The sequence below is a fragment of the Phycodurus eques genome, chromosome 3 (genome assembly GCF_024500275.1).
Source record: "Phycodurus eques isolate BA_2022a chromosome 3, UOR_Pequ_1.1, whole genome shotgun sequence".
NCBI lineage: Eukaryota > Metazoa > Chordata > Actinopteri > Syngnathiformes > Syngnathidae > Phycodurus > Phycodurus eques.
In genome coordinates, this window is record NC_084527.1 from 25,749,565 (window position 1) to 25,770,640 (window position 21,076).

At 39.8% G+C, this 21,076-nt stretch overlaps 1 protein-coding gene across 3 annotated transcripts in view; it reads left to right on the forward strand.

Annotated features, from left to right (window-relative positions):
- Positions 1-201: 201 nt before the first annotated feature.
- ncaph (non-SMC condensin I complex, subunit H) overlaps positions 202-21,076 on the forward strand; it is a 28,420-nt gene continuing 7,545 nt past the window's right edge. Inside the window, exons 1-14 of one of the 3 annotated variants that reach the window (XM_061672852.1) lie at positions 202-329; positions 1,102-1,324; positions 3,442-3,532; positions 3,619-3,711; positions 4,066-4,183; positions 4,310-4,449; positions 5,681-5,870; positions 6,453-6,535; positions 10,769-10,962; positions 11,604-11,749; positions 12,510-12,616; positions 17,445-17,564; positions 17,896-18,003; positions 18,731-18,868. In XM_061672852.1, the coding sequence (XP_061528836.1) occupies positions 1,107-1,324; positions 3,442-3,532; positions 3,619-3,711; positions 4,066-4,183; positions 4,310-4,449; positions 5,681-5,870; positions 6,453-6,535; positions 10,769-10,962; positions 11,604-11,749; positions 12,510-12,616; positions 17,445-17,564; positions 17,896-18,003; positions 18,731-18,868 (1,746 nt within the window). In that variant the 5' untranslated portion in view covers positions 202-329; positions 1,102-1,106. Of the gene's footprint in view, positions 330-581; positions 663-1,101; positions 1,325-3,147; positions 3,168-3,441; positions 3,533-3,618; positions 3,712-4,065; positions 4,184-4,309; positions 4,450-5,680; positions 5,871-6,452; positions 6,536-10,768; positions 10,963-11,603; positions 11,750-12,509; positions 12,617-17,444; positions 17,565-17,895; positions 18,004-18,730; positions 18,869-21,076 lie in introns of those variants that run through there. The other 2 variants (XM_061672853.1, XM_061672854.1) reach the window with 2 other exon arrangements.

Here is a 21,076-nt window from a genome sequence, read left to right on the forward strand (position 1 = left end):
ACATCTAGTCCTGCCTCAGCCGGTATGTCTCGTCAGTCAGAGCGGGGGCAGTGTGCTTCGGCAGTCGCAGTGTGGCGCTCTGAATAACCGAACGGGCACACGCCAACATCGCTCTGAGTTTCCGGACGTTCCGGAGAGTAGGGAGCGCGCTTAGAGTGGACTTTCCGAACGTACCCATAGTACATACGGATGTGACATCATCACGGGTTCGGCGCAAAATTCAAATGCTCGGCAGCAAGAAAAGTTAACGTCTTTTGTTACCTTTTTAGAAACCTTTACTGGATTTGACACATTTCATCATACTTTGAGCGAGAATAATTCACTTTATGGTAAGGTTTACGCGTAAATCTAAGTCCGCTAACCCTCCAGCAATATTTGAACAATGCGTTCGTGTTTCCAATGCTCACGTTTATTTGAGTGTCTCTAAGTCACCATTACTACGTATTGTTAGATCACAGTTACTTTGTCGTGATTTCCTGTTTTGCCTAGTTAAAATAACACCTTAAATACCATTTATTATCCCATTTGACAAAGTTCACGTCCCTTTCAACGACCTGACTTGTGTTGTCAATGGAAAAACGCATTCAACTGCTATAGTTTGTGTTAGAAAGCGGAATTGCAACATTAAATTGTACATCATGCATCGCAATGTTATTGTTCACGTAAGTAGGTTCTTTCATACTAACGCCAAATCAATTGTATTTATTGGTTCATCTCTTACTCAAACGGCAATATTCAACTTCCTTTACAATTGTATCTGACCTGAGTGTATAATGTTACTAAATAATATATTCACAATTGATGTGCAGCATGTACTGTGACTTTTTTTTTTAAACGTATGCTAAACAAAACGCGTAATGGGTGCTTGTGAATATTTTCATTCATCCAGGACATTGAATCGATCGCAACTAGACTTTTGCAGTGCTGTCCTAACTAGTGCATAAACCGATAAAGCCTGTTCGAATGAGAGGCTAAATGTCTTCGAGGACAACTACACCAGTTCAGTTGCGATCGATTCAGTGCTCTGAGAATGAGTAGCATTAATTTGAGCCTCTCATATTTGAATTTGAAAGCACAGATTCTCATATGCTCTGTTTTCAGTCAAGATGAGTACGGCCACCACGCCTGTCTCCCGGGTACGCCAGGGTTGGACATCCTCATCAATGAAGAACAAGTGCCTATCACCAGCAGCCTGTAGCACACCGTTGCTTGCAGCCTTCCCTGGTAACGATGATGAGAAGGAGCGACGTCAGCGCAGGCGGTCAAGAGTAATTGATCTTCAAACTGCTACGGAATCTTCTTTAAATGAGTCTGCACCCCATAGGTATCCGACTCCATATAACAACTAGTAAATTCCCTCAGAAATTTTGAATGGGCCTGCTGACTCTTGCATGTCCGACAGCCACATTTGTGAAAGCTTCATGGCAAAATTTTTGAAAAGGGATTAGTTCACAAGATCGCTTGAAAGAGTTGATCCGTTTGAAGCTAAAATGCTTAAAATCGGTCAAGGAATTTGGTGGAACATCCATCCATCCATCCATTTTTTGAGCCGCTTATCCTCACTAGGGTCGCGGGAGTGCTGGAGCCTATCCCAGCTGTCAACGGGAAGGAGGCGGGGTACACCCTGAACTGGTTGCCGGCCAAGCGCAGGGCACATTTAAACAAACAACCATTCGCACTCACACCTATGGGCAATTTAGAGTCTTCAATCAACCTACCACGCATGTTTTTGGGATGTGGGAGGAAACCGGAGTGCCCGAAGAAAACCCACGCTGGCACGGGGAGAACATGCAAACTCCACACAGGCTGGATTGAACCCTGGTCCTCAGAACTGTGAGGCAGACGCTCTAACCAGTCGCCCACCGTGCCTTGGTGGAACATATTATTCTTTATTGTAAAAATTTGCCAAAATGCTGACTGTTACCCACATGCTAACATTTGGTATGCTGGTATTACAAGATCAAAACCATAAAGTCTCAGGAAACCGATTCCTGGTCTCACGATATCCGGTGCACAGCCCTACAAACGATTTTGTATCGATAAAGGAGTCTGCTACCTATATAGTCGTATCTCTAGTCTTTACGAACGGATATTCGGTCGCATGCACGTCGCGTTACTTTGGTCGCTTATGGTCCACCCTTAGGCGGCCACAGAGGCGTGTTGTCCCGCTGAATCTCAATGGAGGAAAAATTGTCCTGGCGGCACCTCTGTGATGGTCACTATGCCGGCCGGCTCATAGCCTGCTTCTCCGGAGCTTGTGTGAGCGTGTGCAATGTCCCTCGCTGGGAATTCTCTCCCCACTTGCGAGCCGTGAACAAATTTGCGGGGGATACTGACAGGGCTGGCCCCCGAATAGTGAAAATATGTGTATAAATGACGACCATTAGAATTCTTTTGGGAATTTTATTTATTTGTTTGTTTGTTTAACCCCCCAAATTCTTGAATAAACTCAGATAAACCCCATCAATTAGTGTTTTCGGGATTGGTTCCCCCCCCAAAAAAGAAAAATAATTTTCATTTAATACAAATCTGCTAATAGGTGAATCCATGGGGGCCAAACCGCCATGTATTGGGCCACTGTATTTGATTGACAGCTGAAAGTTCTGGGGAGTCGGGGTTTTCAGAGCATGCAGCAATCTTTTTTTTTTCATTTTTTTGTTTTTTTCATATTATTTTAATAATTTATTTTTTGGGTTGTTGTTTTTAATGTTCCATCTCTTACCCAACCAGGGTTAGTATTTGCGGTGTGATATTGGCTCTGCGCTGCCTCAGTAAATACTTGAAATATGAATTAAAATCGTCTACGAATTCCTGAGTTCCAGACGTTTTTCTGCCGAGAGGCCTGAAATCAGATCATTCGAATTTCACGAGCCTATCTATGTCATTCGCGAAGATCTCCACCTACCTCTTCGCTCCCGAGCCAGCGCTGTCAACATAACAACCCGCGACCCGAGTGAGGATAAGTAGTACGTAAAATGGATGGATGGTTGTTTGATTATACTGTATGTGCTCTATTGGCTGGTGACCGGTCCAGGGTCTGCCCAGTTTCTGGCCAAAGTCAGCTGGGATAGGCTCTAGCACACCCTAATCAGGATAAGTGGTTTGAATACCCCAGTCATGCTGCCATCTCATTTCACAAAGCATATGGGAGGTGGCTGTCACACATCGTAAGCAATGTGCAGTTCCTTTTGTTTTTTCTAATAATTCCTTTGACAATTAAGACCACAGCTTTTACATGCTTTTATGATGCAACAAAGTAATCATCAGAAGAATCCTACTAAATACGATGCACATTATTTGTGTTTTAAACAGAGGCCTTTTTGATTACTGTAGATCATAACATGTTTTGGTTTTGTTTGAATATTTAGTCACGGTCACATCAGGGTTGTAGAAAAAGGTGTTTGACTGGGTGCTAACTGGTAACATCAAAATTGTCTCCAGTGCCGCAGAGACACCGGCTGCTGTGCCTAAGTTGTCCAACGCTCAAATCTCAGAACATTACTCCACCTGCATCAAACTTTCCACTGAGAATGTGAGTATGTTTTTAGAGCACACTCTAAAAGGTACAAACTAATGAGCATTCTTGTTATTGTCACTAACACAGTTTTTTTTTGACAGAAAATTACAACAAAAAATGCCTTTGGTCTACATCTCATTGATTACATGGCTGATATTCTTAAACAGAAAGATTCCGAGCTCACAAACTTCAAGGTACACTATGTTCCAGGTTTGGCATCTTGAATGATCTGGAATACTGTTTCATTGTATTGACCCGAATCCTGCTACTAGAGGAGTTGTGCCATAACGTTTAGCTAGACTTAGGGTTGCTGCTTATGTTGTTTTTGAGACCTAACAAGTTGAGACGGAATCAACAGTGTTACTGCTGGTAGCAAGTCAAGTTCTCTCGTGCCCTTTAATTTCATTTTTCAAGAAGCGATTAATCAATTACACATATTTGACAGAATTCTGTTTTTTTATTAAATTTATACATTGTATTATGCCCATCCCTTGTAAATGTATGACAGAATAGCACTCTTGTCAGTCTGTGTGTGTCTTCGCTTACAGGTGGCAGCTGGGACACTGGATGCCAGTACTAAGATCTATGCTGTCAGGGTTGATGCAGTTCATGCTGATGCCTACAGAGTACTTGGTGGCCTGGGGGCAGAAACCAAACCCGGAGAAGGTCAGAGGGAGCCTCATTGAAAGCATTGTGAATTATTTTTAAGTAACTACTCCCATAAGTGCCTGCTTATGATTTTCCTCATATGTTAAAATATAACACTTAGACGGTGTATGTGTGCTACTGTAGACCATGGAATAATGGAGGAAGAGCAAATTGAAGATGCCGAGGTGACTACCAAGCAACCAAAGAAAAAGAGACCCCCAAAGAAGACTGTGGAGCAGAACCTGAGTAACATAAATAGTACTGAGTCCGAGAGGAAATGTGAGGTACTGTATTTTTTTCTGAATCCACTAACAGTTTCTGATGTCATTCATAACTAAAGATTTGACTTGACTTTATTTTTTGTGTAAAAGTAAATTAAATCCAAAATAACATTTAATCCTGCCAAAACAGTCTTTTGTTAGATTTATTTTCCCACTAGAGTTCCAAGGTAGAGTCAAGTCAATATTATTTGTACCGTGCCATCTCACAACATACTGTAAGTTCTCAAGGTACTTTACACATTTAGCAGGTAAAGAACTACACTACTCATGTACATTAAGGACAACTCACTACTTGGCAATGAAGGCATGGAAAAACTCCCAAGGCTTGAATTAAGCGGTCTCGCATCACAGGTTGCGAGTTCAAATTTGCATTTTGCACCTCAAAAAACACATTGAAAAGCAAATGTCATTAACATATCGCAAACCAGTGAGATTAACGTTAGTACTCACAGACAGTAACATTCAATGTCATTAACATATCGCAAAACATGTGAGATTAACGTTAGTACTCACAGACAGTAACATTCGCCCTGCGGAGCGTTTCTTTTAATTTTGAGTACCTTCGAACGAAAGTTCATGACTAGTTCAGACTGTATTTTGGGCGTACGTGAACTGAACTTCATTTCTGCCTAATGAATATTGAGAACGCACTCGTTCTGGCCGCCGAGAGCAGTTTTCGAACGGAAGTTCATTTTCATTCAAGAGCGCCAGGTTTTGTTAGGGACTTTCAGGACAAAGACCGTCTGAACACATTACATATGAGCCTTCATATGACGGGGGAGAAACGCCAAGGCCATTTGGTGGCAACACTGAAATGGTCATATTGTTCAAACTAAAATGAATTTTAGTTTGAACAAATTGAACACTTCCAAAACCTGTAGTAGTACAAAGAGTATTTGTCTTGTTCCTAGTTAGCTGGTCTAAGCTTATAAATGCACAGCCATGAACCTAATGTTCAATTATGTTACGATAACAATAATAATAATTAAAACTAGACTTTACACTGATCCGATCGGTATCGGCCGATATTTAGCGTCTTATGCTGATCGCCTTTAATGTCATAATTCGCCGATCCGATCAATGACATCATTGATCACCTCCGCAAAATACATTATTCCGAGTCGCCATCGTGCACAGTATATTTGAATCCAAAAGCTAGTTTATTTTTAGCCTTGTTGCGTGTCTTTTGAGGTACTGTAAATATCTGACGGCTTGGCTGTTCTTTCCCCTCCAGATAGACCCCATGTTTCATCGCATGGCATCATCCTTTGATGAAAGTAGCACAGCTGGGGTTTTCCTGTCGGTTCTCTTCAGTGAAAACAGTCGCTGCGAGCTGCTCTTTCCATCCCAAATGATCCTTCTGCAGTCAGCATCCTCCTACTCTCCTCCACCTGCAACGGTGGTCCCTGCAGCCCCATTCATGGGTAAGAAAAATAATTAACTCGTACGGGTGGGTAAAAATATCGATTCATCATTGCATTGTAATTGTCTGCCCCGCAATTCAAATCGATTCAGCAAATCCTCTAAATCGATTCACCTCCTGGTGCTTTGCGTGTGGTTCGCATTGTATGGTTTATGCTGTGCTGAGATATGATACTGCAAATACAGTCCCTCAAATGACTGAAGTATCATAAGTATCAACCTTTATTCTTGAGGCTCGATCTTCTCGTATCTTGGTATACTGTAATGATATGGCCTGCCCCTCTTGCACTTAAAACTCAGCTTTTTTCTTTTTTGGGGGAGGGGGGGAATACCTCATCCATTTTTGAATGGCCATTACATCTCAAACGTTGTGTTCACCAGCAATTAAAATTTTGAATGGCAGCAAAACTACTCACCACTCATGAAAACTACATAGTTGCCACATACCCCACACACTGCGTGATAGTTTAGTCGGTTTCGGCCGTGTCACTCGGTGTACAGCATGTCTTTGCTATTCATTCGTGTATTTAAAATGGTGAACACCCTGTGGTTCACACCATATGTCTGTGTTGTAATTCTGATAGCTGGACTGCAGCGGTCTCAGGAGAAAAGTGACATCTGCCCCTCTCTGCACAACTTCTCCTTCACAAGCTGGAACCCTGAGCAGGTCAGAATAGTTTGGTTGGATAAGTAAGCATTTGATATGCAGTGAAATTCAACCCTAGTGACAACTATAACCACAATATTAAATAACATAAAATATACATATGTACATTTCCCGTGAACTGGATTGGATTTGATTCAAAATATTAGGCTGAATTGTGCAATTCCCCCATTTGGGACAGGTAAAAATAGAAAACCTAACTAATGAGTGTCACTTTCACGATAATAGTATATTCTCGAAAGATGAGTAATTTTACCTTTCTACTTGACAATAGACTAGGGCTGGCCATTGTTAAGAACCTCATGATTCGATTTAAGTTATTTAAGTTGCAATTCGATTTGCTATAAATTCTTTGGGTTTTTATTCAATTTGATACTGATTTAAATGCTCCGATATCAGTTCAGTAAAAAGTCGAAATGCACAAATAATTAAGAGTACATTTTGACAATTTAGAAATATTTATTTTTGATGCCATGTAAACATAAATTAAATTAGCAATAAATCATCTGAAATGAAAAAGTTTCACATACCGTATTTTCATGACCATACGACCGTATTTTCATGACCATAAGGCGTATTAAAAGGCGCAGTCTCAGTTACGGGGTCTATTTCTGTATTTAACGCATACACAATTGGGCGCAGGCATGGTAAAACATTCGCTAGCTTAACACATACGGTAGCGTGCATGGACGCTAAAACAATGTTTTTAAAAAGGCAGCGGGAGCAAAACTGAGTTCAGTTGTACTTTATTGAAGTATTAAACAATGTACTCCCGTTATTTTTTTTATCAATCCTCATCCAAAATCCATCAAAGTCCTCATCTTCTGTATCCGAAATGAACAGCTGGGCAAGTTCTCCATCAAACGCGGCAGGTTCCCTCTCGTCATTGTCGGACTATTGGTGGAGGCAGTGGTGGAGGCCCACCACTGCCGGCTGGGCCTCCACCACTGCCGGCTGGGCCTCCACCACTGCTGGCTGATGCGGAAGCTGGCAGCGTAAAGCTATATGCAAACACCACCACTGAATCCAATAGGATACCAAAACATGAACAACAACATTTCCAAGATTCTATCCAAGAAGTAAACTGGGATGTATTACTTGCTGGTAAAAATTTAGATGAGGATTGTTCTAAATTTGCCAACAAAATACATTAAATTATTATACAATTTACACGGATAATTAAACTAAAAGCTAGAAAGAATGGCCTTCCTTGGTTAAACACATTTATTCTGAAACTGATGGAAGAACGCGATCATTCCTTGAAGTTGTCGGTCAAATCAGGATACAATAGACACCACTTTATTTCTAAAGCTGACTTTTTCATTACTGCTTTGAATAGTGCGAAGGGAAATTCAAAAATAACCTGGAATTATATTAAAAAACTATTGGGTGATGCACAAAATAACAAAACAAAACTAATGCAAATTAAATTAAATGGAAACATCCTGACGGAACCTCAAATGATGGCTGATGCTTTTAACAACTACTTCATTGAATCTGTGTCAGAAAATTTCTTCTAAGTTTGCAGTAAAACAAAGGAAGGAATACCCTGCATTGTCTGCAACGCAGTTCTTTACTATTACAAATATTACTGAGACCAAAGTTATCGATTTAATTCATTCACTCAAACCATCTAAGGCAAAGGATGTTTTTGGAATGAACACGAACATGCTCAAAGATCTAGGTTCAACTCTTGCTACTCCTATTGCCTCAATCATTAATCTTTCAATTTCATCTGGTCACTTTCCAAAGGCCTGGAAATCTGCTGTTGTTACCCCTGTCTTTAAATCCGGTGACTCAACTTGTCTGATTAACTACCGACCTATAAGCATTCTTCCGGCCATTTCCAAAGTTGCAGAAAAATGGGTGTCAGAGCAGATTGTCCATTATTTAAACAGCAGCTCCCCCTCTCTCCACGCCATGCAGTTTGGTTTCAGATCCAAGCATTCCACTGAAATGGCTACATGCCTCTTCATTGAGAAAATAAAATCTTCTTTCGACAAGGGTGGAGTTGTAGGGGCGGTGTTCTTGGACCTCAGGAAAGCTTTCGATACAGTAAATCACTCTGTTCTTCTTACCAGGCTCTCAAAATGTAACTTCTCTCGCAAAGCTGTGAGCTGGATTGAATCATATCTGCATGACCGAACACAATCTGTATCAGTTAACAACTGCAGATCAGAGTCTCTTAGGCTAACCTCTGGAGTCCCTCAGGGATCAATATTAGGCCCCCTTTTATTTAGTCTTTATATCAACTATTTGCCCACTGTTTGTTCTGAAGCACAGTGCGTAATGTATGCAAACGACACGGTTTTCTTTGTTCATGGTCGCTCCAAAGATACGGTTGCTGCTAAACTCACTAATAAAATGTCCTGTGTCACAACTTGGTTGCAGGACTGTTGTCTACAGCTAAACGTTTCTAAAACTGTAGGCATGTATTTCACTAAAACAAAGAGAGTATCACCTGACCCCGACATACTTGTTAATTTAGAAAAAAATGCAAATTGTCAGCCAATACAAATATCATCACTGTGTAATTTAAAAAAAAATACAGTCTTTTAAACTGGGACAGTCTTCACCTATTTGCAGATTTAAATTTGATTTATAAAGTACTGCATGATTTGGCTCCAGCTCCTCTGGCTGAGTTCATCAGCCAAAGAAACAGCTCTGAGCATGTCACTTGAGGCTCTGTCAGAGGTGACTGTCTCATTCCTCTGCGCAGGAGCACTTTCAGTAAGTCAGCCTGGTCAGTGAGGAGCGCTGGTGAGTGGAACTCAGTACCTGAGGAGGTTAAACTGCTTACAACATACAAGGCCTTCACAAAAAAACTGAAAATGTGGTTAGTTAACACCTATAGCTGCCAACACTAAAATACAAGTATGTTATGATGTTTTTTTTTTTTTTTTTTTTTTTTTGTTATGATCAAATGATTTGTGGTTTTATTCTCTCTTAATAGTATAGTAAGTCTTTGATTATGTATCCTGTATTATATTGTCTTGTAGATGTATTTTACTGCTTTTTTACATCATGGCCAGGGGACTACAGATGAAAACTAGCCTTCTGGCTAATTCTGGCTTTTTTAACCATGTGTATTTCATGTGTTTTATGAAATTGCATTGTCCCCTTTCAAATAAACTGATTTAAAAAAAAAAGGTACCAAAAAAAGTAAAAGGACTTGGCTCTCTTAAGTACCACCATGATTATCAACATTAAAATACAGTAGAGTAGTAGGGTTAATCAAAAATGAGGCAGATGTTTTATTCCTAAAAAGTATATTTAATATTGTAAGCCATTGTAATATTATTTATAGTTTAGTTTTAGCCTTAATACTGGGCTTAAAAATAGGAAAATAAAACTGCTTAAATGAGGATTCAACTAAAATGTACTACACAAATTGTAAATACATTTTTTAAAACAAACGTCTAAACATCAGTGATGCGGACTTTGTATCGGTCCGTTGTGGTAAAGGAGCTAAGCCGAAAGGCGAAGCTCTCAATTTACCGGTCGATCTTCGTTCATACCCTCACCTATGGTCATGAGCTTTGGGTCGTGACCGAAAGAACGCGATCCCGGATACAAGCGGCCGAAATGAGTTTCCTCCGCAGGGTGTCCGGGCTCTCCCTTAGAGATATGGTGAGAAGCTCAGTCATCCGGGAGGATCTCAGAGTAGAGCCGCTGCTCCTCCGCATTGAGAGGAGCCAGATGAGGTGGCTGGGGCATCTGATTCGGATGCCCCCCGGACGCCTCCCTGGTGAGGTGTTCCGGGCACGTCCCACCGAGAGGAGACCCCGGGGACGACCCAGGACACGCTGGAGAGACTACGTCCTTCGGCTGGCCTGGGAACGCCTCGGGATCCCCCCGGAAGAGCTGGATGAAGTGGCTGGAGAGGGGGAATTCTGGGCGTCCCTGCTAAAACTACTGCCCCCGCGACCCGACCCGGATAAGCGGTAGAACATGGATGGATGGATGTCTTAAAGATTCAATCGCAATGTATTAAAGTTAAATGTTACATACAACTGAACTGTACTTAACAAATGTAAAAACATATATACATATTTTTTTAATTCAAAAAACGTTTAAGCCAGTGTAAAATTATGCCCAGTTTGAACATTTAATTCAGTGATTCCGTCATGTACAACTAGAGGGAGCCTGTGTACCACTACTGGTAGTGGTACAATTTTACACATCCAACCTGTAGACTTGATTCTTGATGTGCCACTGGCATACGTCCTCTTTCAGACAATGAACCAACTTTTGGAGAAAATGAAACAGGGAGAACATGTTTTTGACGTCAATGCTGAACCTGAACCCGATGCTGAAGAAGAGGATTACCCTGAATTTGATGCAGACTACGAGGAGGGTCTGGGTGACTGTCAGGAGGGGCTAAAGGAACATCGAGACGGGTGTGAGGCCTCGAGCTCTGGAAAAGAACGGTGAGACAAACAAATGGAAACATTTTTGTAGGGCTGTCACTGTCGAATTCTTTTAGAATCGATTGTCCTGTAGATATTTTGTCAACTAACCGAGGGGGAAGGAAGATCCACGAGATCTCGGTCGAAGACTCGGTCTGTTGGCATCACCCACAAAGAGTGCACCTCGGGCGGGTATGAGTGAGCCGACGACCCACAATAAAAACAATACATCCATCACTTGCCAGAGCGCGCATCTCGGGCAGATGATGTTGTTGATGTTATTCTTGCATTTTAACACATTTTATTTCCAAATTTCCACATTTTAAAATACCAGTACATTGAAACTAGCAATTCTAGGGTACGAGTACCTTGGGACTTAGGAATTTGAATACAGTAGAATGGAGTTAGATGTAGATGTCTGTATGGTAGGTGGCATGGGTGGTGCCGGCGGAGCTTCAAGGCAGAGATATGTGTCGACCTATTTTTGAAGTCGACTTATCCGAGATTTTATTTATTTTTTTTCCCGCAGCCCTACATTTTTGTCTTCTACTCAAAGTAATATTAAAGTTTCCAGAGTATATGCCACCAGCTGTAAAAAGATAATTTCAACACACAATTTGCCTCTAACAAAAAGTTCTCTTGCGCTTTCTATGATTTTCTAGTGATGTGATACCCATTGGAGAGGGAGATATCGCCACTATGTGTCTGCAGCTGTCCTCTCAGCCCAGAGAGTATTCGTACTTTAGCCCAAGGACGATGGCTACGTGGGCCGGACCAGGCTACTGGCAGTTCAAGCCAAAGCACAAGTGTAAGTAAATTGAAATGGAAAAAAATCTCCACATCATCTCTGACATCCACACACTTAATAAATCTCTGATTTAAAAAATAAAATTTAAAAAAAAATCTATCTTTGGTGTAAAATTTGCTTGTTGGGGTATTGTTGTAAATTTGTCCTTTAAGATGGAATCGGGGCAGCATGGTGGCCAACTGGTTAGCACATCCACCTCATAGGTCTGAGATCCCAGATTGCCGGCCTTCCTGTGTGGAGTTTGCATGTTCTCCCCGTGTCTGCCTGGGTTTTCGCCAGGTACTCCGGTTTCCTCCCATTCCAAAAACATGCATAGTAGGTTGATTGAAAACTCTAAATTGTCTGTAGTTGTGAATGTGAGTGAGAATGGTTGTTTGTTTATGTGCCCTACGATTGACTGGCGACCAGTTCAGGGTGTATCCCTGCCTCTTGCCATTCAGCTGGTGTAGGCGTCAATACGCCTTTGACCCTCGTGAGGATAAGTGGTGTCGAAAATGGATGGCTGGAAGATAGAATGGCGTGGTTGACTGCAATCTGTTCATACTGGTGGATTGCAACTGTACATTTGCGCAAATGTCATACCAAGCATCGATAAATAATAGAATGACAATATAAAACCATCTTATTTTTGCATGCTTATCAACAAGATTGTATGATGTTCATAATTTCCATGATCATCTCATTATTATGAGTTAAACGTTTATTTTTAGGAATGCCAAGTTTTGATTACAGTGCTTCTTTATTTTATTCTTCCCATCAGTGGACCATTTGCCTGACAAGGAGACACGAAAAAAGAAGCCCAAAAAGACCTTTGAAATAGACTTCAATGCTGATGTCGACTTTGACACCTACTTCCGTACCACAAGAGTAACTTTTTTTTATATCTTCATTACAATTTACATTATATATCGTCATTGCAATTTACATATCTTCTTATTTATATATATATATATATACATATATATATATATATATATTATGTATTCATTACGTTTTCTGTCAAAAGTTACTATTTATCTCTTCCAACCACTAGGTAACAAAAAAAATGGTGTATGCTCAAATGCTATGGATTAAGTTAACCCTATTATCATTTATAAAATGCAAATTACATTGCTGAGCTGATCACATAAACAATGTAAGAAGTATGACGTGTGAACCCAATGGCATGTCCTGGATTTCTGCATAAATTTGTCATAAAATCTGATTTTAACTTCCTCAATAGACACAGTTTTCTAATCCTACGCAAATATTACGTATATGTAAATGGGAAGGTAATTATTTGCCTGGAAGCAGGAAAATATATGGAAAAACATGGAATTTTAATGTGTATTAACTGAAGTCCAATAACGCTGAAAGTTGAATGTAATGAAAATTCTAATTATATATTTTCACATTCAGTTTGATCATTTCAGATTCAGTTCGACAAATTCAGTTTCAAATTAGCTGTGACAGATACCCGGGAACTGTAAGGAATAGCAATCGATTGGCGTTACACAGATCTCTTCTTTGGCCAATCAGCGCCTTTTTTTTTTTTAATCACGTGACATAGGGATTCTCCGGGAAGTCAAATCTTCTAACCGGCGACAGTATTTTAACATTTATACCATCTTTCCTTAACCTTTGTGAAATGCATCATACGGTAAGAAAGCGAGACATCACACCGGCGTGACTTAAGTTTTCTTTCTGGTTCTTTTCCAACATAACGTCATCCAGGCATTGAACACCATGCATTATGCTTTACTGACACCTAGAGGTAGAAACAGCACATCTCAATACAGACAGCACTGTTTCAAATGAGTTTAGGGGATTACATGAATAAATTGGAGTCCAGCCCTTTTGCAGCCGTTGTCCATTTTCTTTTGGACATTAGCAGGAAATAAGCAGCTTGGATTTGCAAAAAAAAAAAAATAATGCTTTGGTGTCTAGTTCTATTTGGTGGTTTAAGGGTGGAAATACACACCAAACACACCCCAATGCTTGGATTCATCCAGTATTTATATGAAAAGCATTATAAAACGTTTGCAGTACATTGAAAAATTGATTTATCATGGGTATTAATAGCGCCATAGAATTAAATAATAGTGTATTGTCAATGTTTATCTCCTATTTCTAATAACTTTGAAAATGCGTCGTGGTTTTTTAAGTTTAAGTAAGGCCAAATTTCACCCCTCCGACCTTTGACTTTAACTGTTTTGTCTTTAGTGGAATACATCCAAAAGTGTCTAAAAAAATGGACAACTGCTGCATTAGGGGTGAAATCCAATTCATTCACGTAAACCCCTAAATTAATTTGAAACAGTGCTGTCTGCATCAAGATGTGCTGTTTCTACCCTTAGGTGTCAGTTAAGCCTAAGCAATGCATGGACGACTTAGTGTTGGAAAAGAACCGGAAAGACGACTTAGTCACTTCGGTGTGATATGTCGTTTCCTTTATCCTTTTCTGACCGTATGATGCATTCCACAAAGGTTAAGGAAAGGTGATATAAAGGTTCAAATACTGTCGTAGGTTAGAAGATTTGACTTCCCGGAGACTCCCTGTCACGTGATAAAAAAACGAAGGCGCTGATTGGCCGAAGACGAGATCTGTGTATCGCCGATCGATTGCTATTCCTTCCAGTTCCCTGATGTCTGTCACAGTTCATTTGAAACTGAATTTGTCAAACTGAATCTGAAATGATCAAACTGAATGTGAAAATATATCACTTGAATTAAAAAAAAAAAATTATTCTTACATTTAACTTTCAGCGTTATTGGACTTCAGTTAATAAAATTAAAATTATGTTTTTCAAATTCAGTTTGTAAATTCAAATTCAATTACTGGTGGCACATATTTAAACCCATAATCCAGGCCCTTCGGCAGCAGCCCGAAATCATGATGTCCCCACCTACCTGTCTCAAATTAGCTCTTGAGGAAGTAATTAGCCTCGGCTTTCACCTTCTTTCTCCCCCCTTTACTGTGAATGTTTACATGGCACAGTCTGTCAAAACATGTAAACACTGTGTGGTAGTTTTAGTTTACAGTTTTTTACGACTGCATAAACACTCAAATCAAAAGTATTACACAATTAGCGAAACCTTACACTCAGCAAAACATCGGCTTATATTTGCACCACTATATAAGCACAATGTCAGCCTCACACCTTATACAAAACAATGCACACAGTGATTTGCAAAAGACTAAACACTGAGCCTCAGTTTACACCGCACATTGTGGCTGTGTGATATTTCAGTTTTTCTTTTTTAATAAATCTGAAAAAAATTCAACAATTATTTTTTTTCTGTCAATATGGGGTGCTGTGTGTACATTAATGAGGAAAACAAATAACTTAAATGATTTTAGCAAATAGCTGCAATATAACAAGGAGTGAAAACTTTAAGGGGGTCTGAATACTTTGTGTACCCACTGTATGTCTATGCCAACATTGAGGCAGCAAATAAGGTAAACAGTTGGTTGCACTTTTGCACTAATGGTTTTTAGCGTTTAGTTTTGTCTTCAAACCAATGTAAGAGCCGATGACGGGGAAAAAAAGCTTGACTAATGAAGCCTAAAACTTCACCAATGGTCAAACTAGCAACTTTACATCACAATGAATTGGGGCAAAATTAAAATAAACAGTTTCACAAACACGAACCTTTTGCCTCATCGGTGGGTAGGTAAAGGAATCAACGTTTTGTAGCATTTGCTTCCATTCATTACTCTTTTTCATGCCTTCTAGGTATACTTTCATTTTCAAAGATCACTATGTTGATTTTCTAGTGTTCTAGTGCGTACCCTTCAAAATAAAGGCTACTACCTTAAAATAGGAAGTCAAGTTCAAACTTGCATATATAAACCAGCCATCCATTCCATTTAACGTACCGCTTATTCTCACTAGGGTGGCGGGCGTGCTGGAGCCTATCCCAGCTATCTTCGGGCGAGAGGCGGGGTACACCCTGAAGTGGTCACCAGCCAATCGCAGGGCACATATATACAAACAACTATTCACGCTCACATTCACACCTATGGGCAATTTAGAGACTTCAATCAACCTACCATGCATGTTTTTGGGATGTGGGAGGAAAACGGAGTACCAGGAGAAGACCCACGCAGGCACGGGGAGAACATGAAAACTCCACACAGGCGAGGGTGGGATTTGAACCCCGGTCCTCAGAACTGTGAGGCTAACCAGTCGTCACTGTGCCTCCCATATAAACCATTTGATGTGATAAAACAGTCCCAAATAACAATTCTAACCCTCTGATGCATGAATTATGAAAGCCTTGGTCAATAAATTTTTTTTCTGAAGTGTTTTTAATTCTTCTCCCCAAAATATGATTATTTTTTTTCATGAAGTTACAGACATGTCCAAACCAGTAGGCCACAGGACCAAAGGACCACTATGCACCAGAGGGTTAATGATGCTATATTTAACTTTGGGCTGAAACATTAATTAATGAATATCAAGTCAATTGGGTTAGTTCTACACACGTTGCCTTTTAGTTCATAGGTTTGATATTGATGCTGGTTATAAAGAACCCCGAGTCAAATGTTCATTTTAGTCTATGCTGAGGGCTGCTAAGAAAATGGATGTTCATAATTTGAACACCTTTATTTAAACCATGCAATCTTTTTTGACCAAGCCCCCTAAAATAATCTTTTGGAACTGGAATCAAAATGAGGGACCGGAATCGCTCAAATTCAAATGAAGCCCAACCCTAATCATAAATATGATAAACATTGACATTTTCTGGCCAGATCCAGCTTGGCGAACACATAATGTCTGTTTTCTGCAATGTATTTTCAGGGATTTTTTTCAATTTTTTTTTTCTTTTTACTATAATTGTAACCTGTGCTCGATAACAGTATTTTATTTTTGTTTATTTGCTGATCTTGCAGCGTTATGCACATTATTGTAGTAGCGTGAAATATTGTGGGACGTTTTGTTGTGATTCTCCATGTTGACGAGAGAAATAAGTATTTTCATCCGTCTGCAGCATTTGTCTCGTCTAATCTTTGTACTTAATTAACAGTACTCTAATCACTGAGAAGGAGAATTGCGAAGTGTTTTAATTTAGCAACAGCAGTGTGTAACTGGTTCAAACTAAATTATGTCATATGAAACCTGTTTGAAATGGTAAAAAATTATGTTTTTTATAAATTAGTGTATCGTTTTTACAAGAGTGTTTCATGATACATACGATCTAAGGTTGTTATGCTACTTATGTCTGAATTGTCTGTAGTGTTTTGACAAAATGAGCCCTGCTCAAAATTGTGTTTAAGCAATTGTTTAAAAAAAAAAAAACAAAAACTGTAAGCGGACTGTGTTTGTCTATATTTGTGACTTAGATGAAGATCAGATAACATTTTATGACAAATTGATTCAGAAATCCTGGTAATTCCAAAAGCGTCGCATGGAAGTGCATTAAGGGTATTCGCAAGAGTCATGCAAATACATTGTCGGCCCTGACCGTTTTGGGAGAAGATCTGGGAGGAATAATCACTCTTAGCATAACTCACACCACGGGATAATCGGTCAAGATAATCTTTCAGACACATCTGACAATCAGGCCTTTGCTGACTTTAATTGCAAGAGTATTAAATGTTCAAATTTGGCGCAGTTGTCATTAAGTGTGTACCTGGCTTTCGCAACACGTTAATATTGCAAATTGTTTTTGTTGTGGGTAGTTTTAAGTAAATGTCATCTTCACTTTGTAGGCTGCCACCACTATCAGCAAGTCTGCCCTCAGTTCCAGTAATAAGAAAACAACTCTCCCTGCAGACTTCCAGTTTCCACCAGAGACGCTATCCCAGCTCAGCCTTAAACCTTCCATGTTGGTGAGGCCACACAGCCTGTGTCAGCCAACACAGACATCTGATTACATTCAATGAGTGCAGTGAAATGTGTGTGCGTGTACAGTGTGGATTTTTATGTCAGATTCCTTTATTTTTATTCTGACTTCTTACTGTTTGACTCAGGAATCACATTGCAAAAAAAACTACTGGTAGTCTTTTGCCAGGCATAATATCATTCTAATTCATTATGAGCATTATTCAACCGTATTCAAACCATCTCTGTCATGGAATTTAATCATTAATAGATGTACCTGAAAATAATATATATATATATTTTTTTTTTAAATTATTATTATTTATTTTTGTGCTCTAGTTATGTCAAGAAGCGCAGAAGAGGCTGTCTGGAGAGCTTGGAGAAGGGATTGGCGACTATGACTACAACAATGCCAATGATACGGCCAACTTTTGTCCAAGTCTTCAGGTATGAAGTCCCATTTTGAGTTAGCTGCTGCTTCTCTCTAAAGTTAGGACTATAAGATGCAACTTCTCTCTCAGAACCATTACCACTTCTCAAAGGTGTCTGGCAGGGTTCTATACTTGGTCTAACACTTTTCCATATTTACATTAACAATATAACCCATGCTCTTGGAAACTCTCTTGCCCATCTGTACACAGACAACATATTTATACTTCTCGCTCCTTCCTCTACACTTCCTGTCTCGTGTCTATTCTTCAGGAGTTTTACTAACATTCAAAATGATCTTTCCTGTCTAGTTATCACTGAAAATAAGCATAATTAAATTTCTGATCTTCAACAGAAAACTACCACGAATCAGGCACCCCACCAATGTTCTGTTTCGTAATCGATCTGCTGTTTATTGTGTCACTTGCTACAAATACCTGGGTATCTGGCTTGACAGTTAATTTACATTTGAAACACAAATAAACACTCTTCTCTCGAAAGTTAAAAGCAGATTAGGTTCTCTACCAAAATAAATCCTTAACACATTGTGCTAGATTTCTTATCATGAAAATGACTGTCCTTCCAATCCCAGATTATGGAGCTGTACTACTGTATATAGATGTACTTTATAGATCGGCTTCAAAAACTCTCCTCCACGAGCAAGACACCATTTTGTACACACAGTTTGACTTATTACAACAAATGAACCCCAGTGTTTACAGTCTTTACCCATCATCCTCTTCAGGCTGCTGACAGTGACGATGACGTGGAAGTGTTTCCTTACTCTGACGATACGCAACCTTCAGGCAAGAATTTTCCACCACCCTCACAAGAAGGCGTCTCGACCTATGGCGATGAAGATCTTGTACCTGAACCACACAGGGTATGTTGTCAATTGTTTTCTCACAGTAGCCTTTACCACCAAGGTTTCTTTTTTGACCTAAAGTTTGTCTTTATAGAGATGAAACGGTATGAAAGGTTTATATCGAGATTATAATAAACAACATTATCTGTTATCAGTATCACAATATCTCCACCAAAAATATATATTTTATTTTGAATACAAATAAAGTATAAAATCAGCAATTCTGTGCACTTTATTTTTTCCAGAACCAAAATAATTTTTTATCTATACAAGACCCCACAAAATTACTATCATTTGGTGTACAATTTTGGGTGCACTCGTTCTGTTTGTGCCTTCTTTTTGAGAACACAAGCTTATCTGTATAGACGGCGCGACATGCAGCTGCATCTGAATAAATGAGAATATCATGAAAAACTTAATTTACTTCAGTGTTCAAAAAGTGAAACTCGTTCGTATATTATATAGGTTCACGACACACTTTTTTTTTTTTTTTTTTTTTTTTTTTTAATATAAATATTTTGCTTACGCAAACCCAAAATTGGCCATCTCAGGAAATTTGGATATGGCATAGGGAACAAAAATTTTTTTTTGCATACTTTTAGTAGAAATTATGTAGTGTATATGTGTTAAATAAAAATGTAATTAATTTGGGAGAAAAGAAGTAGTTGGAAGGGACGCCTGCGTCACTTCCGGTTTATCGTAATTTTAAATTACAGCATTATTAATGAAGCTATTTTATGCATAGGATGGGCACCACGTCGCTTTTTATGTGGATAAATTTGGGAAAAACGACGAGAAACCTTTTTATCAGTCTCATAATCTGAAGGTTGCGACACTTTAGAAAACTCTGGTAAGAGTTCTAGACGTCTAGTTTTTTTTCTCGAATCCAAACACACACAACAATGCAAGTAGTGAATTTTATGGTCTAATATGGGGGATCTACAGAACACAGAAAAACACAAAACAAACAAAGTACAGATGAACATTGGCAAAGGAAACTGACTTGTGATGTAAGATTGGTAGAATGAGCGTGTAGTGAAAGCATATAGCTGGGGATTCCTGTCCTTGTTCATTTAAACCCAAATAGGCACTAATCTGTACTTTTAGTAAACCAATGTGTGCAATGTTGGACTTATGTGTCTTGAACACGTTTGAGGTAGGCAGGTCAAGCTTCCAAGAGTTCGGCCGGCCCGGTCCGCACCGGGAACAGGTGGATTTGGTCCGCACCGGAACAGGTAGATTTGGCGCAAAGGAAGAAGAAAAAGGGGGAAAAAAGGAGCCCAAAAAAAAAGTTTCCAGGCAGGACGGCAGGAGTCCGTGTGTCTCGGCTCGCAAGACATTCGGAACGGGCGCGTTGTGCCCGCTTCCGTTCCCTCGGGGTAAGCTCAGGCACCCAAAAAGGGATTCTCTGCAGCCGGGGATGATCCGATGTGTCTTTGTCACCTCGTGGTGAGGTAGGCGTCCTGCCTGGGCCAATCGTCGGCAAGTCGGTCGGGTGAGAAAAAAAACTGCCCAGAGAGCATAGCTCCGGCCTTTTTATGGCCGAAGCAAGCCAGAAGGGGGTGGTTTACCCCCTCCCACCTTCTTTTACCACCTTCGGGACCATGGTATTATTTTGTGGTTTAAAACCAGTGGAATAAAATAAAATAAAATATTAATGATTGATAAAATAAAATATTAATGATTGGATTTAAGATAACGAGACCATTTTCCTGCTTTGCATTGTCCCACCCTCATCCTCTTTAATACCTGTAATCAATGTTTCAAATGTTATGTGGTTGTTGAGAACACTACAATTTTCAATGTGGCATTTGTGTGGTGTGGAGTGAAACATTTCATCTGGTTCCATTGACAACAGATTCGACATCAGACGTTCAAGTTTGCAGCAATACAGTCACTAGTGGCATTCATGTAAAGTTCTTAAAATATTAACTCCCAGCCAAGTCCTGAACCCGTGTCGATAGTGCCATTCCGTCGCCTGTGGGTGTCACTGTTGCCTGTTCAAACTCCCAAGTGGCGCGGTGCCCAGCAGAGTGGAGGCGCCTTTGTTGGTGAAATCCTCTGGGCTGGCTGGCAGGGGCTAAGTTAATTAACTTGGCGTCCTAGGGCGAACTCTGTATGTTTCGTCTCCGCTTTGAAGCTCCGGGTGCTAGTAATTCACTTATCGTCGGCATGCCAAAGCAAATGTCTGTCTTGCTTCTGTTGATTATGGCTGTTGATTCATTT